General features: G+C 44.7%; 1 protein-coding gene across 5 annotated transcripts in view; it reads right to left on the minus strand.

Moving 5' to 3' along the window:
* htt (huntingtin) overlaps nt 1-25,840 on the minus strand; it is a 214,299-nt gene that overhangs the window by 176,448 nt on the left and 12,011 nt on the right. For all 5 annotated transcript variants that reach the window (XM_033018340.1, XM_033018344.1, XM_033018343.1 and 2 more), the window contains exons 2-6: nt 19,440-19,523; nt 11,992-12,112; nt 10,515-10,574; nt 8,909-8,988; nt 2,472-2,610 (exon numbers count right to left, since the gene is read on the minus strand). In XM_033018340.1, the coding sequence (XP_032874231.1) occupies nt 2,472-2,610; nt 8,909-8,988; nt 10,515-10,574; nt 11,992-12,112; nt 19,440-19,523 (484 nt within the window). The remainder of the gene's footprint in view (nt 1-2,471; nt 2,611-8,908; nt 8,989-10,514; nt 10,575-11,991; nt 12,113-19,439; nt 19,524-25,840) is intronic.

Here is a 25,840-nt window from a genome sequence, read left to right on the forward strand (position 1 = left end):
CTTGTTATTTCATCTAGATCCACTTGCTTTGGCACATTTCCCCATTTTCAAAAACCCTTTGCATAGCTTAATTAACTTGTGAAGCTTCCTCTATTTTTTTCTTGATTAATTTTCAACGATTTAATTGGTCTTTCTGGGACATATGACAATAAAGCACTCTTGATTCTTGACCCCTGATCTGACTACCTTCCCCCCTCAACCTACTGTGCTCCACTGCTATTTTGTTGCTTGCTACCCAGTCCAGAGTCCAGAGTACGGATATAGGATAAAGGTATAACGTTTAGTGCAAGATAACGTCCAATAAAGTCAGATTGAAGATAGTCCAACGGTCTCCAATGAGTAGATGGTAGGTCAGAGTGCTCTCTAGTTGGATGGGATGGTTCAGTTGCCTAATAACAGAAACTGTCCCTGAATCTGGATGTATGTGTTTTCACACTTTTGTACCTCATGCCCGATGGGAGAGGGGGAAGTTGGAGTGCCCAGGGTGAGATCCATCCTTGTTTATGCTGATTGCCTTGCTGAGGCAGCATGAAGTGTAGATGGAGTCAATGGAAGGAAGGTAGGCTGCTTCCACAATTTTCTGCAATTTCTTGCTGTCTTGGATGGAGCTGTTCCCAAACTATGTTGTGAAACATTCCAATAAAATGGTTCCTATGGCGCTTTGTTTTTAAAAGCTGCAAAATTGCATTTCAGTTCCATTAAAAATGTTATCCCAAACTAAACAAAAGAATGCTTTCAAATATTTTTACAAAATGACCCGGCTCTAATTTTAAGGCAATACCCTTAGGTGGAGGCAGATTTGATAGTGGTGTTTAAGAGGCTTTTAGAAAGGCACATGGATATACAGGGAATGGAGGGATATGGATCACGTGCAGGTAGATGAGCTTAAATTCTTTTTGCCATTATGTTTGACACAGACATTGTGGGCCGAAGGGCCTGTTACTGTGCTGTACATTTCTATGTTCCATGTTTTAATTCCCATTTTCTTTTAAATTCCTTCGCCAGAGGAAGTAATTTCCCACTATCTATTAGGCTAGACAGGAGAAAACAATTTTCTGATAAGTTGTATTTACATAAAGATTTGTATTTACACATAAATTAGGGTTCCATTAGCGTGATACAATTGAAATTTACAAGATATTCAAGGACACGAATAGTGAAACTTAAGCTTCGTGGCGGGGAAATCTACGACAGGAGTGAACAGCCGTATAATTGTGCCAAGACTTTCAGAAGTGAAAGTAAAACATTGTTAGAAGTTTGCAACACTCCACCACAAACAGACCGATCAATTGTTTGTTTTAAATTCGAGCCAGGTTGCTCAATATCATCTAACGTTGAAGCTATGAAGGGAAATAGGTCAAAGAAAGGAACATAGGAAATGTCACATATCAGTCACTCTCAGAACACGACATACAATACATTTGCCCTTTAGAGAAGAGCAAGTAACTTCAAGGTTAAAAAAAGTTTCTAGATTTCTTTATATCATAGAGCACAGAAACTGGCCCTATTGCCCAACTCACCCATGCTGACCGAGACATCCCCTTCTAAACTAGTCCCATTTTCCCGCATTTGGCTCATATCCCTCTTAATCTTTCCTTTCTATGTACATGTCCAAATGTATTTTAAATGTTGTTATTGTACCTGCCTCAACTAACTCCTCTGGCAGTTCATATGATCATCACCCCCTGTCAAATAGAACAGCAAAGTGAACAACCGAACAGAGAGAAGTATTGTCAACATCCTGAAATAAAATTTGGTCCATCAATATTTTTACAAAACTCCTGACACAGAAAATATTTCTTCTTTTGTCAAGAACAAACTGCTGGAGGAAGTCAACATCTGTGAAGTGAAATGGACAAATAACGTTTCAGGTCAGCATCTACAGTTTCTTATGTCTTCATTTCTTCTATTGACTAAGTTCCAAAATAAAATAAAAATCAAGGCTTAAACTTCCCTTAAGATATTGACATCAAATCACTTAATATGCCCCATCTGTACAAAAGTAGTTTGTGCTCTTGACCAAGTTTTAACCTACTTACTAAAAAGCACCTTCAAATAAATGTTTAATTAAACTTAGTAGAAATATATGGATTATACATCAATATCAGAGCCTTGTGTTTCTCTCTTTGGAAAAGTTCTGTAAATTGCTATGTGGGGTAATTACTAAAAATAATGCACCAGAGGCAGTATAAAACCCAGTAGAGGGGCCACCATAAATGATGAGGACCCAGCAGGGGGTCGCCGAGAACGGGGGGCCCGGCAGGGGGGGCCGTCTGCTGCCACGTCCAGCGGCAGGCAGAAGATAGGACTGTTGGGTGAACTTATGTAACTTTGTCGGCGCCAGAAATGTGGCGACTTGTGTACTGCCTACGCGAGGTTCACCATATGATTTTACCGGGTTGTTTGCAAAACAAAGCGTTTCACTGTACCTAGGTACACATGACAAAGTATCATTGAATCACTGAAAGTACCTTGATTTCTCCGTCATTGGCAAAGTTTCCCAAAGCTGCCATTATCTTTGGCACGGCACCAGCCAGCGTCTCCTGCACAGATTCTTCCGATCGCTTGCTGATTCTGGCCAGGCAGGGAAGCAGATTCACAAGATACGGCCTAGTCAGGTAACAAACGTAGGTTTAAACATAAGCAATTTTACTCATTGAAGCCAAAAAAATGAATCGTCAAGGGAAATGTCCAATATTTGCAAATACACAATCTCTGACTTTAGTGCAAGGTGTACGTGCATAAATTATTTATTCATAATTTACAAAACCTTCAGCACCAGGTATATACACAGTTCATTCTATAGATAACCAATCAAAAACATTCAGTTAACTTTGAAAATGTTTATTATATATTATTTGTGCATTGTGTTTATGACTTTGTTTAGCTGCTGCAAATAATTGGTATGAATATTGATTTATCTCATTTCAAGTAACCCTTGCATCCCCCTCTCTCTCTCTGTCCCTCTCCCACACTAGTCACCCTACTAGTTTCACTGTCTTCCTGCTTACTTTCACTGTTTGTATCCACTCGTTATCACCTTTTCCAAAGGCAATAATGGACCAATGTGGACTCCACCTTTCCTTGATCATCGTTGCTGGCTTTGATTTATTCTATTCATATATTTCATTCATTTGTTCTTTGTACCTTGTCATACCTCTAGTTTTCCTCTCCTTCATCTCTCAGTCTGAAGAAGAGTCTTGACCCGAAACATCACCTATTCCTTTTCTCCAGATATGCTGCCTGACTCGCTGAGTCACTCCAGCATTTTGTGCCTATCTGAGAAATTCACTGTTCCATTTTCAGCATTTATAACAAACTCTTAACAATCACAGTGAATGGCGGTGCTGGCTAGAAGGGCCGAATGACCTACTCATGCACCTATTGTCTATTGTCTCTTGACACCTTTCACCTGGTCATTGTCTATGTAAGGTACTATTTGCTGCAGTAGGAAACAAGGAAGTGAGAGCTGCTCAGAACCAAGACACTGAAATTGAGAGCTGGGGGATCAATTTGCTGTTCCTAACTTTAACAGCTTAGTAAGTCACCTGTGGGTGATTATTTATAATGAGGGGTATGATTAAAGAGACGTACAGAATAAGGAATGGCTTAACTATTCTCTTATCCCATCTACTCTTTTCAGCCACAGAAAATTCACGGGGACCTGGACGATTAACAAGATAAAATACCGTCACCACTTCTAACTAATTTTCTTTTTTTACTCGAGCGTTGCCAGTAATATGACCATGCAGAAAAGTCACATGTAGATACAACCCAGATTTACATGGGAGCAAAATCAGCAGGCATCCTTAAATGACAGGTACATGTACAGAAATGCTGCAAGAATTCATAGAAACATAGAAACATAGAAATTAGGTGCAGGAGTAGGCCATTCGGCCCTTCGAGCCTGCACCGCCATTCAATATGATCATGGCTGATCATCCAACTCAGTATCCCGTACCTGCCTTCTCGCCATACCCTCTGATCCCCTTAGCCACAAGGGCCACATCTAACTCCCTCTTAAATATAGCCAATGAACTGGCCTCGACTACCCTCTGTGGCAGAGAGTTCCAGAGATTCACCACTCTCTGTGTGAAAAAAGTTCTTCTCATCTCGGTTTTAAAGGATTTCCCCCTTATCCTTAAGCTGTGACCCCTTGTCCTGGACTTCCCCAACATTGGGAGCAATCTTCCTGCATCTAGCCTGTCCAACCCCTTAAGAATTTTGTAAGTTTCTATAAGATCCCCTCTCAATCTTCTAAATTCTAGAGAGTATAAACCAAGTCTATCCAGTCTTTCTTCATAAGACAGTCCTGACATCCCAGGAATCAGTCTGGTGAACCTTCTCTGCACTCCCTCTATGGCAATAATGTCCTTCCTCAGATTTGGAGACCAAAACTGTACGCAATACTCCAGGTGTGGTCTCACCAAGACCCTGTACAACTGCAGTAGAACCTCCCTGCTCCTATACTCAAATCCTTTTGCTATGAAAGCTAACATACCATTCGCTTTCTTCACTGCCTGCTGCACCTGCATGCCCACTTTCAATGACTGGTGTACCATGACACCCAGGTCTCGCTGCATCTCCCCTTTTCCTAGTCGGCCACCATTTAGATAATAGTCTGCTTTCCTGTTTTTGCCACCAAAATGTATAACCTCACATTTATCCACATTATACTGCATCTGCCAAACATTTGCCCACTCACCCAGCCTATCCAAGTCACCTTGCAGTCTCCTAGCATCCTCCTCACAGCTAACACTGCCCCCCAGCTTAGTGTCATCCGCAAACTTGGAGATATTGCCTTCAATTCCCTCATCCAGATCATTAATATATATTGTAAATAGCTGGGGTCCCAGCACTGAGCCTTGCGGTACCCCACTAGTCACTGCCTGCCATTGTGAAAAGGACCCGTTTACTCCTACTCTTTGCTTCCTGTTTGCCAGCCAGTTCTCTATCCACATCAATACTGAACCCCCAATGCCGTGTGCTTTAAGTTTGTAAACTAATCTCTTATGTGGGACCTTGTCGAAAGCCTTCTGGAAGTCCAGATACACCACATCCACTGGTTCTCCCCTATCCACGCTACTAGTTACATCCTCGAAAAATTCTATAAGATTCGTCAGACATGATTTACCTTTTGTAAATCCATGCTGACTTTGTCCAATGATTTCACCACTTTCCAAATGTGCTGCTATCCCATCTTTAATAACTGACTCTAGCAGTTTCCCCACTACCGATGTTAGACTAACTGGTCTGTAATTCCCCGTTTTCTCTCTCCCTCCCTTCTTAAAAAGTGGGGTTACGTTTGCTACCCGCCAATCCTCAGGAACTACTCCAGAATCTAAAGAGTTTTGAAAGATTATTACTAATGCATCCACTATTTCTGGAGCTACTTCCTTAAGTACTCTGGGATGCAGCCTATCTGGCCCTGGGGATTTATCGGCCTTTAATCCATTTAATTTACCCAACACCACTTCCCGGCTAACCTGGATTTCACTCAATTCCTCCAACTCCTTTGACCCGCGGTCCCCTGCTATTTCCGGCAGATTATTTATGTCTTCCTTAGTGAAGACGGAACCAAAGTAGTTATTCAATTGGTCCGCCATATCCTTGTTCCCCATGATCAACTCACCCGTTTCTGACTGCAAGGGACCTACATTTGTTTTAACTAATCTCTTTCTTTTCACATATCTATAAAAACTTTTGCAGTCAGTTTTTATGTTCCCTGCCAGTTTTCTTTCATAATCTATTTTTCCTTTCCTAATTAAGCCCTTTGTCCTCCTCTGCTGGTCTCTGAATTTCTCCCAGTCCTCCGGTATGCTGCTTTTTCTGGCTAATTTGTACGCATCATCCTTCGCTTTGATACTATCCCTGATTTCCCTTGTTATCCACGGATGCACTACCTTCCCTGATTTATTCTTTTGCCAAACTGGGATGAACAATTTTTGTAGTTCATCCATGCAGTCTTTAAATGTCTTCCATTGCATATCCACCGTCAACCCTTTTAGAATTAATTGCCAGTCAATCTTGGCCAATTCACGTCTCATACCCTCAAAGTTACCTTTCTTTAAGTTCAGAACCATTGTTTCTGAATTAACAATGTCACTCTCCATCCTAATGAAGAACTCAACCATATTATGGTCACTCTTGCCCAAGGGGGCACGTACAACAAGACTGCTAACTAACCCTTCCTCATTACTCAATACCCAGTCTAAAATAGCCTGCTCTCTCGTTGGTTCCTCTACATGTTGATTTAGATAACTATCCCGCATACATTCCAAAAAATCCTCTTCCTCAGCACCCCTGCCAATTTGATTCACCCAATCTATATGTAGATTGAAGTCACCCATTATAACGGTTTTGCCTTTGTCGCACGCATTTCTAATTTCCTGTTTGATACCATCTCCAACTTCACTACTACTGTTAGGTGGCCTGTACACAACACCCACCAGCGTTTTCTGCCCCTTAGTGTTTCGCAGCTCTACCCATACCGATTCCACATCCTCCAAACTAATGTCCTTCCTTTCCATTGCGTTAATCTCCTCTCTAACCAGCAACGCTACCCCACCTCCTTTTCCTTTCTGTCTATCCCTCCTGAATATTGAATATCCCTGGATGTTCAGCTCCCAGCCTTGGTCACCCTGGAGCCATGTCTCCGTGATCCCAACTATATCATAGTCATTAATAGCTATCTGCACATTCAACTCATCCACCTTATTACGAATGCTCCTTGCGTTGAGACACAAAGCCTTCAGGCTTGTTTTTACAACACTCTTACCCCTTATACAATTATGTTGAAAAGTGGCCCTTTTTGATTTTTGCCCTGGTTTTGTCTGCCTGCCACTTTTACTTTTCACCTTGCTACCTATTGCTTCTACCTTCATTTTACACCCCTCTGTCTCTACGCTCACACATTTAAGAAACCCTTTCCCTTTAACTCCATCCTCCACTATCCCATTCGACACCCCACCCCCCTTATTCAGTTTAAAACCACCCGTGTAGCAGTGGCAAACCTGCCTGCCAGAATGCTGGTCCCACACCTGTTAAGATGCAATCCGTCCCTTTTGTACAGTTCCCCCTTACCCCAAAACAGATCCCAGTGATCTAAGAATCTAAATCCCTGCCCCGTGCACCAGTTCCTCAGCCACACGTTCAGGTCCCGTATCTCCCTGTTCCTGCTCTCGCCAGCACGAGGAACTGGAAGCAAACCGGAGATAACAACCCTGGACGTCCTGCTTTTCAGCATTTTTCCGAGCTCTCTAAAGTCACGTTGCAGAATATTCATCCCCTTCTTTCCGACATCGTTTGTGCCGACATGCACTACCACTTCCGGATGTTCACCTTCGCCCTTGAGGATTTTCTGCACTCTGTCCGTGACATCCTGGATCCTGGCACCAGGAAGGCAGCACACCATCCTCGCATCCCGTCTGTTGCCGCAGAAACCCCTGTCCGTACCTCTCACAATGGAGTCTCCTACTACAATGGCGTTGCCTGCCTTAGGCCTTTTTGGTTTTGGCTCAACAGCCCTATTCGCATCACAAGCCAGTCCGCCGCCCAGTGTAAACACCTCTTCTGTCCCGACAGCTTCTAAGTGGGTGAACCTGTTCACAAGAGGTACAACCCCCGGGGACGTTGGCATTCCATGCTTCCCTCCCGTTCTCACTGTCTCCCACCTTCTCTCTTCCAGTACCTTAGGTGTAACAATCGTACTGTAGGACTTGTCGAGGAACGACTCCGTTTCTCGGACGAACCGGAGGTCATCCACTTGCTTCTCCAGTTCCCCAACACGGCCCTTCAGGAGCTCTACCTGGATGCACTTTTCGCATTTGTAGCAGCCAGAGGCACCAGCGGTGTCCTTGACCTCCCACATACTGCAAGCATCACACTGAATCAGCTTGCCTGACATCTCCTTCTTTCGTCTTTCCCTCTGCAGTGTTTTGCGTAGTCTCCTCTCCTCAGCCTCCTCGCCGAAGACTCTCGAGCCAAAGACTCACACTTTTCTCACAGGACACTTCACTCACTGCCGCTCCCTAAGAGCAGTCTTACTTAAATTGACTGATAAATTGCCTGATTTACCAATTTACAAACTTCTCTCCTCCCACTTGGGCTAGAGCCAATCAGTCGTATCTCTTGCTAATCTCCTCCTGCTGCTGCTGTTGTTGCTCCCAAAGCTACAGCAATTCTGAGTCAAGTCTGCCTGTCCTTGACCTGTACTTAAACTGTTTTCACTTCTCTCCTCCCACTTGGGCTAGAGCCAATCAGTCGTATCTCTTGCTAATCTCCTCCTGCTGCTGCTGTTGTTGCTCCCAAAGCTACAGCAATTCTGAGTCAAGTCTGCCTGTCCTTGACCTGTACTTAAACTGTTTTCACTTCTCTCCTCCCACTTGGGCTAGAGCCAATCAGTCGTATCTCTTGCTAATCTCCTCCTGCTGCTGCTGTTGTTGCTCCCAAAGCTACAGCAATTCATCTAGCTAATCAGGCGGCATCTGTGAAAAGAGAAACCAGTCGACATTTCGGTTCATCGACCCTTCTTAAAAATCTAGGGAGTGGGAGGAGGGAGAGAAAAAGTGGAGGATTTGCAATTTAAAAGCCGAGCTAGGGGGAGGAGAGGTGCAAAATAAAAACATACATTTAGGATCAGATGACAAGGAGCCCGAGCAGTATTAAGATATTTTAAAGAAGAATCAGAGAGGAAGTAAAAGGAATCCTGGTTTAATGAACGATAATTAATCCTACACCCAAACATACCTCAGCACATTTAAGGAGTCATCTAGGAAGCACACTACTTTCAAAACGCAGACTTCGATAGAATTGAGAAAAGGAAACCCTGAAAACTCCACGCTGGTACAGCTTTTACAAAATAAATTACGAACAAATTAAGAACAATGCACAGGAAGAGGTAACTGACCTGCACTTCTGTGGACGGACAAGGTGAGCCAGCTCAGCGAATCTCCAGAGCGCAGCCCGCAAGCTTCTTGATGAACCATTCTGCGAAACAGAGGAAAAGAATAACTGCATGTTGAAAGATAATCGATAATGCAATTCCCAAACCTACCTTTTCTTCAGATGAAAGTTCATGGAATAGATTCAGAGAGTTACTCCTAGTCATAAACAGTACCACTATTGCTGGGATTTAGGCTTGCCTGGAGGCATTGCATGACTCACTGGTTTCTTCAAGTGGAAGTGACAAGGGCATCAAGTGCAGGCTATGTCAGAAACATTAATGTCACTACGGTGGCACAGCGGTAGAGTTGCTGCCTTACCGCGCCAGAGACCCGGGTTCGACCCTGACTACGGGTAGTGGCTGTATGGAGTTTGTACATTCTCCCTGTGACCAAGTGGGTTTTTGCTGGGAGCTCCAGTTTCCTACACTCCAAAGACACACAGATTTGTAAGTGAATTGGCATTGGTTAAATTGTCCCTAGAGTATAGGATAGTGTTAGTGTATGGGGGGGGGGGATTGCTGGTAGGTGCGGACTCAATGGGCCAAAGGGCCTATGTCCACGCTATATCTCTAAACTAATCTCATTAGTTATTAAAGTGTGTGTGTGTGTGTGTGTGTGTGTGTGTGTGTGTGTGTGTGTCAATTATTTCCCCAGATTTTGAATAAAATTGATCACAAAACTCAATTTTTAACATCTAAACAGCGCTCACCAGCTGCTGACGTCACAATGCCCACCTGCCTCCAGGCGCCGCCCCCCCTCCCCCCCCCGGCCGCTTTGGATTAAAGCCCCGTGCCCAGCACAAGTACGCTCGCGCCACGCCTCCCGCAGCTGGACTCCCACGCCTGCCCACGCCTGCCCACTCCAACCCCCCCCCCCACCACCCGCAGCAGGACTCCCACGCCCGTCCGCCCACTCCAAACGCCCCCCCCCCACGTTCTCAAAATGCTCTGCAGATCGGAAGGTCACTGGAGGTCACAGCCGGTCACCGGCTTGAACATGGCGGCGGCAGTTATTGTCGCGCGGGACATTACTCCCTCTGGGAAACCTGCAATTCCTCCGTTGATCGCAGGGACACGGGGAATCGTCACGCAAGAGCTGCCAAGGCTCTCCACATCACCCGAGGTCGACCCCGTCAGAGCCGCCCGCTCACCGAGTTTAGGTCCACCCTCTCCCTCTCTCTCCCCCATCCTCCTTCCCTCTGCCTCCTCCCTCCCTCCCACTGCAAACCCAACGTGCTGCCAGTCGCGCCTCGCAAGTCCTTTGATAAAAACCTTGCGACCCCCTCTCTCTCACTCCCTCTCTCTCCCCCTCTCCCCCACCTCTCTCCCCCTCTCCCCCACCTCTCTCTCTCTCTCTCTCCCACCTCTCTCCCACCTCTCCGTTCCCCCCCTCCCTCTACCCCCCTCCCTGTTCCCCCCCTCTCTGCCCCCCCGCCGCATGCCACCCCCCCCCCCCCCCCCCTCAACTGCACGTTGGGGGAACAGACCCAACAGGTCTGCACTTGGTCTAGTATAACTATAAAATCATTTATTAGAATTCATTAGAACATTCTTCCAATTGCTTACCAACCTTTTTAATTTCTTTATACAATTCTAGTTGTAACCGTGGCAGATTTGAATCAGTCAGGGCCTGTTAAATAAAAATAGTGATATTAGGTGCATGATTTTTAACAATATTTTAAAATTCAAATACAAATTTCAAGATATTAATGTCAGGACTGTTCTATTTAACTATTCAATTACTAATAAAGCAAATAAGGTTCCAGGACAGAAATAAATATATTTTTTAATTCCTTCAATTCTATTTGCTCTTTCTTCTCTGCTGTGCCCTCAATACGTTGAAATTGGACGCCGCATGCAATCTCATTTTCACCACTCCTGGCACCTTGATTTTCAGTCGTTTAAACAGTGTGACTTCCTGTCTGCAAATTCAATATCTCTTATATTCTTTGAGAGGTCAAATGTAAGAGCATGTAAATGTATACAGCTAATGGCAAGATTCTTAAGGGCATTGATCTTACAGAGGGATCTTGGGGTCCAAGTCCATTGCTCCCTGAAAGCAGCAACACATGTTGATAGAATGATATAAAAGGCTTATCGTATGCTTGCCTTCATCTGTTGGGGCATTGCGTAAACGAGTCAGGGAGTCGCGTGGCAGCTTTATTAGACTTTGGTTTGACCACATTTGGAGTAATATTCTCCCAAGCAATCCAGGGAGTGAGGAGAGTGATCCCAGCGGAAAGAAGAATTGGGTGAGCAGAGGGAAAATTGGGTGAGCAGAGGAAGAGGGAAGATGGTGGGATAACATAGTTGGCAGAAGTGTCAAAGAACATTGTGCTGGATGCAGAAGCTGATGGGGAGAAACTTTAGACCAGAAGGAACTCTCCCCGTTCTGTCTGGGGGAAGGGGCAATAAGGGGCAAGGGTGAGAGCGAGATGTTGAGGAGATGTGGAGATACGGCAAGGGCTTGGTCAATCACAGTGGGGAAGAAGATACATATCCTGGGAGAAAAAAGAGAATATTTCAGATGTCCTGGAACGGAAAGCCTCGTTGAGAACAGAAATCAGACAAGTCTACAGAAATCGGAAGGAGTTACATTGGCTTCTGGTTCAGCAATGGCTCTGTCAAAAATAACACCCCTCTCTCAAATTCTCTTGTTGGAATTATTGTTAATTCTAGTTAAGCAGAAGCCAATGTATGTCAGTGGTCAAAGAGTTGGTGGGTAAATAAGATGAAATGGACAGTGCTATTGTCACATCCAACTTGACCAGAGACGATTGGAAATAATCCACAGAAAACACAAGCATGAGTGCAGGCTTCAATAAATAAACTACGTAGATAACCAAAGGGTACCTTGCCACGTACACAACACATTCTCACAGATTCTCATAACATTCACCACATTAAGTACATTTTGTTTGCCCTTATCGCCACAAATTAACAACTTTGCTCTGGAGAACGTGGATAGGTGTTTAATGCACAACTATCAGAAACACAAGCAGAATGTCAAAGGCATTTGCAAATGTGATTCAACAATGCTGACTTACCTTAATAATTTTATTTAAGCATTCATCTGCCACCATTCGGACATCTGACTCTGCATCATCACAACACAGCAAAAACATTTCCATTGCAATCCCCAGCAACTTCTGAAATTCTGGCGAGTTCCTAAATAAATATAAGCATGGTTATAAACTGACACATTTTTCTCAAAGTCTAGATTGCAATTCATTTTATTCCCCCAGATGATTCCACATCATGTCATAGGTCAGAAAATAAGGAAAAAGTCTCAAGAACTCTTTTACTGTTACACATGAAGTATTAAAATAGGGCAGCACAGTGGTGCAGCGGTAGAGTTGCTGCCTTACAGCGTCAGAGACCCGTGTTCGATCTTGAATATGGGTGCTGTCTGTATGGAGTTTGTACATTCTCCCTTTGACCTGCGTGGGTTTTCTCCAGGCGCTCCAGTTTCCTCCCACACTCTAAAGAGTTTGTAGGCTAATTAGCTTCGGTAAAAATTGTAAATTGTTCCTAATGTGTGCAGGATAGTGTTAGTGTGCAGGGATCGCTGGTCAGCTCGAACTCAGTGGGCCACAGGGTCTGTTTCCGTGCTGTATCTCTAAACTAATTATAAGAAAAGCTTTGAAATAAACAAAAAAAGACCAAACTGCTGGAGCAACTCACCAGGTTAAGCAGCATCTCTGCAGAACGTGGAGTGACATTTTGAGTTGCGGAGGGAGGAAGCCAGAGGAGAGGTGGGGGTGGGGCGGAGAGGGGGTTGATGTTTAATAGGCAAGTGACTAGACAAAGTCCAGACAGAAAGTGTGAGATAAGGAAAGAAGATGTGCGAACTGTGAAGCCTGAGGAAGGAATGTAGGCGGAAGGTGGGAAGGAGAAGGAATATGTGCCTTTCCTCCTGTTTGCATGTGGTCTCACTGTGGCAGTGGAGGAGATCCAGGACAGAAAGGTTAGTATAGGAATGGGAAGGAGAGCTAGCATGGTAAGCAACCAGGAGATCCAGCAGGCTTTGTTCAGCGAAGTTAGGTCTTATCACTAATGGGACTAACATTGATCTGCACCACGGGCAGCATGGACAAGGTGAGCCTAAAGGGCTTGCTTTTTTGGTTAGGAAGGAACTGCAGATGTTGGTTTATACCAAAAATATACACAAAATGCTTGAGTAACTCTGCAGGTCAGGCAGCATCTCTGGAGAAAAGGAATTGTTGACGTTTTGGGCCGGAACCCTTCTTCAGAGTGATAGTGGTAGGGGTGGGAGGCAAGAAAAGGCCAGAACAGATCAGGGTCGGCAACAGATGATCTCAGGAAGGGTGGTGTCCATAATTGCCCATTGTTGGCTGGGCAAATTATTGGAAGCTGATGTTGCGGTGGCCACATAGGAAACACTGAATGTAGTAAAGTGTTAGGTAAACTGTTGGGACTGAAGGCAGATAAATCCCCAGGGCCAGATGGTCTGCATCCCAGAGGACTCAAGGTGGCCCTAGAAATCGTGGATTCATTGGTGATAATTTTCCAATGTTCTCTCGACTCTGGATCGGTTACTGGGGACTGGAGGGTAGCTAATGTAACTTCATTTTTGAAGAAAGGAGGGAGAGAGGAAACGGGGAATTACAGACCAGTCAGCCGAGGGGAATATGCTGTAGTCGATTATTAACGATGTTATAGCAGCGCATTTAGAAAGCAGTGACGGGATCGTTCAAAGTCAGCATGGATCTATGATGGGGAAATTATGCTCGACTAATCTTCTGGAATTTTTTGACGATATAACAAGTAGAATGGATAAGGGAGAGCCAGTGGATTGGGATATCAGGTCTCACACAAGAGATTAGTGTGCAAAATTAGAGTACATGGTATTGGGTGTATGGTATTGACATGGATAGAGAACTGGTTGGCAGACAGGAAGCAAAGAGTAGGAATTAACAGGTCCTTTTCAGAATGGCAGGCAGTGACTAGTGGGGTGCCGCAAGGCTCGGTGCTGGGAGCCCAGTTGTTTACAATATACAGTATATTAACGATTTAGGCGAGGGAATTAAATGTAACATCTCTAAGTTTGCGGATGACACAAAGCTGGGTGCCAGTGTGAGCTGCGAGGAGGATGCTATGAGGCTGCAGGGTGACTTGGATAGGTTGGGTGAGTGAGCAGAGGCATGGCAGGTGCAGTATAATGTGAGGTTATCCACTTTGGTGGCAAGAACAGGAAGGCAGATTATTACCTGAATAGTGTCAGATTAGGCGAAGGGGAGGAGCAACGAGACCTGGGTGTGCTTGTACATCAGTCACTGAAAGTAAACATGCAGGTACAGCAGGCAGTGAAGAAAGCCAATGGCATGTTGGCCTTCATTGCAAAAGGATTTGAGTTTAGGAGTAAGGAGGTCCAACTGCAATTGTACAGGCCCCTGGTGAGACCGTACCTGGTGTATTGTGTGCAATTTTGGTCTCCTAATTTGAGGAAGGTCATTATTGCTATTGAGGGAGTGCAGTGTAGGTTCACCAGGTTAATTCCCGGGATGGCAGGACTGACGTATGATGAAAGAATGGGTTGACTGGGCTTGTTTTTGCTGGAATTTAGAAGGATGAGAGGCTATCATAGTAGAAACATAAAATTCTTGGAGGATTGGACAGGGTAGATGCAGGAAAAATGTTCCCGATGTTGGTGGAATCCAGAACCAGGGGTCACAGTTTAAGAATAAGGGGTAAGCCATTTAGGACTGGGATGAGGAAAACCCTTTTCACCCAGAGAGTTGTGAATCTGTGGAATTCTCTGCCACTGGATGTTTTCAAGAGTGTTAGATTTAGCTCTTAGGGCTAAGGGAATCAAGGATTATGGGGGGAAATCCGGAATAGGGTACTGATTTTGGACGATCAGCCATGATCATATTGAATGGCAGTGCTGGCTCGAAGAGCCGAATGGCCTATACCTGCACCTATTTTCTATGTTTCTAAATAAGACTAGAGGAGGTGCATGTGAGCCTCTGTCTCACCTGAAGACTGTTTTGGTTGAAATAAACCATGCTGGATATGGAAACAGATGATCAAAACATTTCCAAAGGTAGGTTTTAAAAAGCATTTTATAGGAAGAGGTTTGGGAAATTTTAATCAGTGTCTGCCAGTGATGACTCAATGACAACAGGGTGTGCTCCACAATCTGACAGAGGAGATTGCAGAGCGAGGAAGAGTAGGCTGTGGATAGACTTAATAAGAAAGATGGGAGGTTTTAAAAATCAAGATATCAGAACACTGGCATTCTCAAATATAAAATAGTTCGTATTGTACATGTACAAGTAGTGCATCAATCATAAAAAGCAAGTTTATGCAGTTGTGTTTCATGTACTATCCCTTTACGGACAATGGCCAAGTATAATGGCCATTCCTTCCAGCTAATTCATTCTTTTAAATCAATTATTAATTTGAATATCTACTTTAAAAAATAATTTAAAAGGCAACTCCTGATTGGGGGAGAATTGCACTCTACTTTCATAATCATTTTCTTTTAGGTTTCATGGAAAGATACTGCACATGACACCTGAAATATGACGAGTGTCCATAAATACAGGCATGTTATCCATCATACGTCATGGACAGCAACTTTCCTAGTGTTTAAATGGGGAGTCCAGATCAAATACAGGCAGATTACCTGAACTGTAAATTTGGACCATAATGAGCAAACTTAACTCAGACCCCATTTTAAAAAATGGGTGATGTTTCGGGTCGAGACTCTTCTTCAGTCTGAAAGAAGGGTCTTGACCCGAAACGTCATCCATTCCTTCTCTCCAGAGATGCTGCCGGTCCCGCTGAGTTACTCCAGCATTTTGTGTCCATCTTCAATTTTCTTGGCCCCGCTCGGGGAGTAGAAGTGGGGGAAGATCCGGATCCGCAACGGCCGTGAGCCGCAGGCCGCGCTCGGCGATCGTTTGCCTGCTTCTGCTGCTGTTGGAGGTGAGACGTTGCGTCGCGCCAGGGTCTTGGGCCTGTCCCACTTTGGTCGTCAGTTACATGACAGGCCGGTGGCGCGCGACGATTTAGTTCGCTACAAAATTTCGGAGCACCGCGCGATACCGCGCACAACTCCATACCCCTCCGCGTTTCTCAGTGGGACCGGCCCCGCGCGGCCACACGATGCCTGTGCCAAGGACACGTAAGTGGGACAGGGCCTTTACACTCTACGCACTTTGCACCGTGCATTTTCATGAAAATGTTGTTGATTCACCTCTGTTTACTTTAAACAATTTTAACAAGGTACTTTTAAACTCTACCCATTTCTTGATCAATGAACACAATGAGAAGCAATTCAAAATGAACGGTCATGTCTAAATATTACATAGCCTTTACAAGAATAACTGGTCTATCCTTATTCATGTTCAAATCAATTTCTCAAATTGTGCCTCTGATTATCTACCGCCTCTTATATTTCCATCTCTTTCTTCCACCAATCTCCCCTCTCCTCCTGCCTTGAAAAAACACTGCCTGTCCATTTCCTTTCACAGATGCAGCCTGGCCCAGAGTTCAATGGTTATTTATGGTTCAAAGGTTTAATTTATGGTTCAATGGCATAGATAGGGCAGACAGTCAGAACTTTTTTACCCAGTGTGGAAATGTCAAAGACAAAAGGGAAGTAGTTTAAGGTCAGAGAGGGAAAGTTTAAGTAGATGTGCAGGGCAAAAACATTTTGTTTACACATAGGGTGGTGCGTGCCTGGAACATGCTGCCAGGGGTGGTGGTGGTGGTGGTGGTGGTGGAAGATAAGATAATGCTCTTATCGACACATGGATATGATGGGAATGGATCACGTGCAGGCAGAAGAGATTAATTTGGCATCATGTTAACCGCAGACAATATGAGCTGATGGGTCTGCCCCTGTGCTGTACTGTTCTACATTCTATGCAAAGGAGCTTAGTTAATTATCCAATTAATAGAAACATTACTGGAAGCTGTCCAGCCCATTGCATCTGCACAAGTTGTGAAACAGCCATCCAGTTCCAACACTCCATATCCCGACAGGTCATGTTTTTGCCAAAGGTTTTTTTCTTTAAAGTGTTGAGAGTTTCTTTCTTTATTCCTTTGTAGGCAGACTATTCTAATTCCCTTCCACCCTCTGAGTGCAAAAAGGTTTTATCACCTCCATTCTAATCATCTTCCAATTAATTTAAATCTATCCCCTGGCTTTTAACCCCCTCATATAGGAAGAGTGACCTTTCCTATCAAGGCCATGAGATTTAAAGCACCGCGGTTACGTGCCCCCTAAACATCCCTCTGTTCCAAAGTACTCAATCCAATGGAATGGATGGAATGGAATAGAACACGGTCACATGTGACAAGGCACCGTGAAATTCTTTGCTTTTATACACATGGTATACAAATATCGGCCACCTATGGCGTTCACAAGGTCACAAAGTGCGCCAGCTCCTCATTTGTTCTCCCCCTCTTCCACAATAGTTCCGCACGCCGGGTCCACATTGTCAAATCCCCACCCTTTCCTTGCGGCAGTCCCCCCACGCTCTCATCAACCCGTGAGGTTTTGCTGCCACCGCAAGGCATCACCACCGCCGAGGCCCCAGTACCGCAAGGCTGCTCCGCTGCCGAGGCCCCACAACACCGAGGCACTGCTGTCGAGCCTCCATTCGGCCCAGGCAGGCTTCGCCGTCCAGCTTTTCAGCAGCCTCCTGGGAGGCCTGTGGGGGCGAATTGGGCCTACCGGGTGGGTTCCAGTCCTCGGAGCGGTTGTTCGGTGGGTGAGTCAGGCCTGCGCGGCTCCCCTGGATACGCCCCCAGTCCTAAATCTACCCCCTGTTATGATTATCTAGTACTGAAAAAAAACCTCTTCCCATCTTAAGTATATCCCTTCCCCTAAAGTTATTTCAACCTTGATAGTCTTTCTAGAAAATTCTCCAGACTTTTTCTTAAATATTTTGCTGTATCCCTGAGCCACACATCTCAGCAACAGCGTTGCTTGTCTCTAGCCATCCAACACCAACCATCTAAAGAAGCCTCTTCACACCGAACATCGGTCATTCATTAGTTTAGTTCAGAGATACAGTGTGGAAACAGGGTCTTTGGCCCACCGAGTCCACAACGCCCACCACTACACTAGTTCTATGTCATCACACTTTCGCATCCTACACACTAGGGGGGGATTTACGGAAGCCCAATTAACCTACAAACTTGCATGTCTTTGGAATGTGGGAGGAAACCGGACCACCCACGTGGTCACAGGGAGAATATACAAACTCAGCAGACAGCACCAGACAGTATGGATTGAACCTAGGTCTCTGACGCTGTGAGGCAGCACTGTGCCACTGTGACGTCCTATAGCTGAGGGAGTGCCAGTGAAGGGTAGGGGTTCACAAGGCACTAGCACATCAAAATGCAAGGGCAGAGGACTGCAACATGTTCCTTGCATCATTTTCCTCACACGGTAATGATCAGCAGACTGCCCAAGCAAATTTCATTCTCAGTACAGCTGGAATGCAACTGTGAACGGACCATGAATGAAAACGAAGCAGTACTCTGCCAGATAGCACTATACCAGGTACTAGTGCATTGCAATATAACTGAATTAAAAAACAGAATGCTAGAAATAGTCCCAACATCTGTGGAGAGAAACAAAGAATTTATATTTCAGGTACACAAAAATGCTGGAGAAACTCAGCGGGTGCAGCAGCATCTATGGAGCGAAAGAGATAGGCAACGTTTCAGGCCGAAACCCCCACATCAGTCTGAAGAAGGGTTTCGGCCTGAAACATTGCCTATCTCCTTCGCTCCATAGATGCTGCTGCACCCGCTGAGTTTCTCCAGCATTTTTGTGTACCTTCAATTTTCCAGCATCTGCAGTTCCTTCTTAAACAATATATATTTCAGGTTGGTTTAAGAAAGAACTGCAGATGCGGGAAAAATCGAAGTAGACAAAAATGCTGGATGAGACAGCATCAATGGAGCGAAGGAATAGGTGACATATCGGGTCAAGACCCTTCTTCGGACTGATGTGGGGGTGGCCTGTAAGGACTCTATCCCCTACTCCCAATTCCACCGTCTACGCCGCATCTGCACCCAGGATGAGGTGTTCCAAACCAGGACACCGGAGATGTCCTCATTCTTTAGGGAATGGGAGTTCCCCTCTTCGACTATAGATGAGGCTCCCACCAGGGTCTCCTCTGTATCCCGTAGCTCCCTATCCCCCCCACTCATAATAAGGACAGAGCCCCCCCCGTCCTCACTTTCCACCCTACCAGCCGTCACATACAACGGATAATCCTCTGACATTTCCCCCACCTCCAACGGGATCCCACCACTGGTCACATCTTCCCATCTCCTCCCCTTTTGGCGTTCCGCAGAGACCACTCCCTCCGTAACTCCTTGATCAATTCGTCCCTTCCCACCCAAACCACCCCCTCCCCTGGTACTTTCCCTTACAACCGCAGGAAATGCTGATTTTTGATTTTCAGCAGTTACTCGTATTTTGATTAAGATTGAAGTGACTTACCGAAGAGACTGTGCAGCAATGTTTTCACATATGGTCAAGCAGTGAGTTACGCGGTCCTTTTTGGTTGTGGCAGATTCTTTCTTCCTTCAGAAAAAGAAAACAAGCACAGTAATTAGACATCCACAGTGCATCGGTGTTCTAAAAAGAATATAAGTTATAACATGGTTGAAACATGGCTGATTTAGTCCCAGACAGTGACAACACAAAATAATAGATTTGGTGGTCATGGAAGGGATCTGGTGATAGGGACCAATATCAGTTCCACACTGAAGTAGAGTAAAATGATGTAAAAACATCATACAGCATGGAAACATGCTCTTTCGCCCATGCCGATCAAGGTGGCCCATCTATGCTTAGTCCTACCTGCCATATTTGCCCCATATCCCTCTAAATGTTTCCTATCCATGGATCTGTACAAATATATTTTACATGTTCTCATAGCACCTATCTCAACGACCTCCTCTGGCAGCTTGTTCCAAATACCCACAATCCTGTGTGAAAAAGTTGTTCCTCAGGTTCCTATTAAATCTTTCCCCACTCACCTTAAATTCATGTCCTCTTTTTCATGCTTCCCCTACTGCAGCCAAATGGCTGTGCATTCACCCCATCTATCCTTCTCACAAATTCTCAAATAATGGTGATAACAATTCAAGTTAAAATATATCCACTCCTTGATATAAAATATATCCATCTCACATGATCCCAAAAAAATATTCCAACGCTGGATAAACAGGGGGCGGTAGGAATGGAGGAGCTAAATACTATTAAGATCACCAAGGAGGTGGTATTAGGGAAATTAATGAGACTGAAGGAGGATAAATCCCCTGGGCCTGATGGATTACATCCAAGGGTCTTGAGGGAGATAGCGGTGGGGATTGTGGATGCATTGGTGATAATTTTCCAAAACTCCCTGGAGGCAGGAACGGTCCCAGTGGATTGGAAAATGGCCAATGTAACACCTATATTTAAAAAAGGAAGTAGACAGAAGGCGGGTAACTATAGACCGGTTAGTCTAACATCGGTGGTGGGTAAAATGTTAGAGACAATTATTAAAGAAACACTAACGGGGCACTTGGATAAACATGACTTCATCGGACAGAACCAGCATGGTTTTGTGAAGGGGAAATCCTGTTTAACGAATCTGCTCGAATTCTTTGAGGAAGTAACAACCCGGGTGGATAAAGGGGAACCGGTGGATGTGGACTTATACTTGGACTTCCAAAAGGCTTTTGACAAGGTGCCACATAAGAGACTATTGCTAAAAATAAAAAATTATGGGATTGGGGGTAATATATTAGCATGGGTAGAGGATTGGCTGACAAATAGGAAGCAGAGAGTGGGGATAAATGGTTCATACTCGGGATGGCAACCGGTAACTAGCGGGGTTCCGCAAGGGTCGGTGCTGGGACCCCAGTTGTTCACAATTTATATAAATGATTTGGAGGAGGGAACCAAGTGTAATATATCAAAATTTGCGGACGATACAAAAATGGGAGGAAAAGTTGGGGATGAGGAGGATAGGAAGAGTCTGCAAATGGATATAGATAAGCTAGGTGAGTGGGCAACAACTTGGCAGATGAAATTTAATACTAATAAATGTGAAGTCATTCACTTTGGGAAAAAAAATGATAGGGCAAGTTATTTTCTAAATGAGGAGGAGCTGCGTTGTAATGCAACGCAAAGGGATCTAGGGGTATTAGTACATGAATCACTAAAGGTCAGTATGCAGGTGCAGCAAGCAATCAGGAAGGCCAATGGAGTTTTGGCCTTTATTGCTAGGGGGATTGAGTATAAAAACACGGAGGTCTTGCTGCAGCTGTACACAGTATTAGTGAGACCACATTTGGAATACTGTGTACAGTTCTGGGGTCCATACTTAAGGAAGGATGTACTAGCCCTGGAGGCAGTGCAGCGAAGGTTTACAAGATTAATTCCTGCAATGAGGGGATTGACATATGAGGAAAGGTTAAGTAAGCTGGAGCTCTACTCTTTGGAGTTTAGGAGAATGAGAGGCGATCACATTGAAACATATAAGATCGTGAGGGGCCTTGATCGGGTGGATGCACCGAGGATGTTCCCAATGATCGGGGAAACTAGAACTAGGGGACATAGTTGCAGAATAAGGGGGGGCTCTTTTAAAACTGAGATGAGGAAGAACTTCTTCACCAAGAGGGTGGTTAATTTATGGAATTCACTGCCCCAGGGAGCAGTGGAAGCAGAAACGTTAAATATATTTAAGTCTAGAATAGATGGTTTTTTAGCTGCCGAGGGGATAAGGGGCTACGGGGAGAGGGCAGGGATATGGACCTAGGTATGGTTAGTATAGTAAGACCTGAGTGATCTCCTGGACAAGTGTCGATCGCCTGGATTGGGGTCGGAGAGGAATTTCCCGGATTTTTTTTCCCGAATTGGACCTGGGTTTTTATCCGTTTTTTTGCCTCCCCCAGGAGATCACGCGGTTCTTGGGGTGGAGAGGGGTGATAGCGGTATGAAGGGGAGGGTAGTGTCTTGTGTTCTGTGTCTTGTGTCTACTGTTTGTGGGTAAGTGTGTCTGTTTAGTGTTCAGCCATGAGCGAATGGCGGTGCGGGCTCGACGGGCCTGGTGGTCTACTCTCGCACCTACTTTCTATGTTTCTATGTTTCTATGTCACGGATTGTAGGAATACTTTGGTTTATCATTTTGTAATAACCATATTGGGGTGAAGGTTATCAAATTATTTTATTTAATATTCCAAAATCTGCACACAACATTTGATCTCATAGGTAACATTAAACCACATAGCCTCTCCATATCAGAGCTCTTCCATCTGCATATATGTGTGTATGCTGCAATAGTGTCTGCAACATCCAGCATCACAGGTAACGTGATCATTCAGCATTACATCGTTGCTCACTAAGCAACAGATCTACCACTCATGCATGAAGCACAGATGATGAACATCTTAAATTAAACAGCAAAGCAAACACTCCTTATCAAATGCCTGCCAACATATGTTCTCTCTGTGGGGATGGTGAGGGCAGGTGGAAGAAACCACTGCGATACATCATTGCCACTTTCACCTTCACTCATTCCATGGGGAGAAATGAAACCACAGTGGCGCAGTGGTAGAGTTGCTGCCTCACAGAACCAGAGACCCTGTTTCGTACCTGACTACGGACACTATCTGTGTGGAGTTTCTACCTTCGCCCTGAGACCGCGTGGGTTTTCTCTGTGTGCTCCAGTTTATTCCCACATTACAAAGACATCCAGGTTTGTAGGTTAATTGGCTTCTGTAAATTGGCCGTAGTGCGTAGGATGCGAATGTGCAGTAACATACAGCTAGTGTACGGGTGATCGATGGTTGGCGTGGACTCTGTGGGCCGAAGGACCTGTTGCCACACTGTATCTCTGAACTAAACTAAGCTCACTGTCCAACACAGTGGCGCAGTAGTAGAGCGGCAGCCTCACAGCATCAGAGACCTGGGATCGATTTTGCCCACACGTACTGTGTGCGTGGAGTTTGTACTTTCTCCGTGACCACATGGCTTTGCTCCAGGTGTGACAGTTTCCTCCCACATTCTAAAGAGGTTCAGCTTTGTAGGTTAAATGGCCTTTGTAAATTGCGCCCAGCGTGTAGGGAATAGATACGAAAGTGGGATAACATTCATCTAGTGTGAACAGGTGAGAGGTGGTCAACATGCACCTGGTGGACCGGAAGATGGTTCCCTGCTGTATCTTCAACGACTCAATGACATGTACAATTGCATTTTTTAGTCTACAAGATCTGTTGCTTCCCTACCTTCCCTGGATGACACTTCAAGATTGGTTACTGTGGAACTCATGTTCTTTCCTTTCCTCACTTGCATTTTTGCAAGTCATTATTTTCAATGTTGAGAGAGCAAAAGATGTAGATTACATTGTAGATCTCAAAGACGGATCAACGCACGGTAATTAGGCTACTGTAGTACAGTGGTTATAGATAAGCATTCACAAACATGGAGCATTCGCACAGAAACAGGAGTTTGCATCCTGGTAGTTGAGGAATTTAAAGTCAAGTGATTAAGTAAATTTGGAATTAAAAAGCTGATGGCAGTTTGGTTCATCAATGCCCTCGAGGAACAAAATGTCACCTTTGCTGCATATGGCTACTCTGACCTGCAGATTCATGGAGCTTCTTTCCAGCTGTTATCAGGCAAGTGAACCATCATATCAACAACTAGAGAGCGGTCCTGAGCTACGATCTATCTCATTGGAGATCCTCAAACTATCTTTGATTGGATTTTGTTGGACTTTATCTTGCACTAAACGTCACTGTATCTGAACACTGTGGATGGCTCAATTGTAATCATGTAGAGTCTTTCCGCTGACTGGTTAGCGTGTAACAAAAAGCTTTTCACTGTACCTCGGTACATGTGACAATAAACTAAACCAAGCTAACTAGATCCACACAAAATCCCTCCCCCCAATGGTAGAATAAGCAATGTTTTCCAATTTTCGTGAGTTTTTACCTACAATAACTTTAATGCAAAGAGTGCATTGAAGCATTTTCCAAAGATAATTTTTTATCTTTTAACCTGCCCAAACTGAAATTGAAGGAACAGCAACTCATATTTTGCTTGGGCAACTCACAACCCAGCGGTATGAATATTAATTTCTCCAACTTCAAGTAACCTTTGCTTACCCTCTGTCCCTCCCCCATCCTATTTCTACTGTTCCTCCTGATTTAATATTACTGATTGTATGCCGTGTTGTCGCCTTCCCCTCAGCTGACAACGAACCATTCTACATTTCCTTATCATCATCTGCTTCCTCATCATCAAATGAGGAAACATAAACTCAGAAATTATAGGAGTAGAATTACTCCATTCGGCCCATCAAGTCTACTCTGCCATTCAATCATGGCTGATCTATCTTTCCCTCTCAACACCATTCTCCTGCCTTCTCCCCATAACCCCTGACATCCATATTTTTCAATAGTCTATCTATCTCTGCCTTAAAAATATCCATTGACAGCCTTCTGTGGCAATGAATTCCACAGATTCACCACCCTATGACTAAATAAATTTCTTCTCATCTACTTTCTAAAGGTACGTCCTTTTATTCTAAGGTTATAGCCTCTGGTCCTAGACTATTCCACCAGTGGAAACATCTTCTCCACATCCACTCTATCCATGCCTTTCACTATTCTGTAAGTTTCAATGAGGATCCCCCTCATCCTTCTAAAGTCCAGTGAGTACTTCAAACGCTCATCATATTGTAAACCACCTCTGGACTACCTACAGTCATGAGAGTAAAATCAGTATAGTAAGGAGCAGGTAACCCATCCTTGAGGAGCATCGGTGTTCACAATTATTGTGGAGGATGTATTATCCCAAAGCATGTTGAGATGACAGAGGTTCTGAAGGTTTTGAAATGCATAAAAAGTGGATAAATTCGCCAGGTCCAACATGGTGTATCATGGAAAGGAAAGGTCACTGAGGCCCTGGGGAGATTTTTTGTATCTTTGTTAGCCACATGTGAGGTACTGGAAGACTGGAGGATGGCTAAGTGCTTTTATTTTAAAAGGGCAAGCAAGCTAGGGAACTGCACCAATGGTGGAAAAGTCTTTGGAAGGGATTGCGAGAGACAGGGCTCATTAAAATGAGATGCTGTTCCTCCAATTTACGTTTAGCCTTACTCTGACAATAGAGGAGACCTAGGACAGAAAGGTCAGTGTGGGAATGGGAAGGAGAATTAAAGTGTTTAGCAACCGGGAGATCAGGTAGGTTCAGGCGGACTGCGCTAAGGTGTTCAGCGAAATGATCTATGCTTGGCCTTACTGATGTATAAGAGTCCACATCTTGAACAATGTATACAGTAGATGATCCTATCTGCTCAAGTTCAAACAAATGCCTCAAAACTCATTGGCCGGCGGTCTTTTCTACAGCAAGACAATGATACTCAGAACTGCTGTAGGTTTGGGAGCAACAGCAGCAGGAGTTTAGCAAGAGATACGACTGATTGGCTCTAGCCCAAGTGGGAGGAGAGAAGTGAAAACAGTTAAAGTAGCGGCCAAGAACAGGCAGACTTTACTCAGAACTGCTGTAGTTTTGGGAGCAACAGCAGCAGGAGCTTAGCAAGAGATACGACTGATTGGCTCTAGCCCAAGTGGGAGGAGAGAAGTGAGTCAGTGCCGGGAAAACAGTTGAAAACTGAGGAATTTGGTTTGTAAATTGGTAAATCAAGCAATTTATCAGTCAATTTAAGCAAGACGGCTCTTAGCGAGCGGCAGTGAGTGAGCGGCCTTGTGAGGGAAGTTCCCTGTGAGAAAAGTGTGAGTCTTTGGCTCGAGAGTCTTCGGTGAGGAGGCTGAGGAGAGGAGACCACGCAATACGCTTGAGAGGTAGAGACGAAAGAAGGAGATGTCAGGCAAGCTGATTCA

The sequence above is a fragment of the Amblyraja radiata genome, chromosome 3 (assembly GCF_010909765.2).
Source record: "Amblyraja radiata isolate CabotCenter1 chromosome 3, sAmbRad1.1.pri, whole genome shotgun sequence".
In the NCBI taxonomy this organism is placed as follows: domain Eukaryota; kingdom Metazoa; phylum Chordata; class Chondrichthyes; order Rajiformes; family Rajidae; genus Amblyraja; species Amblyraja radiata.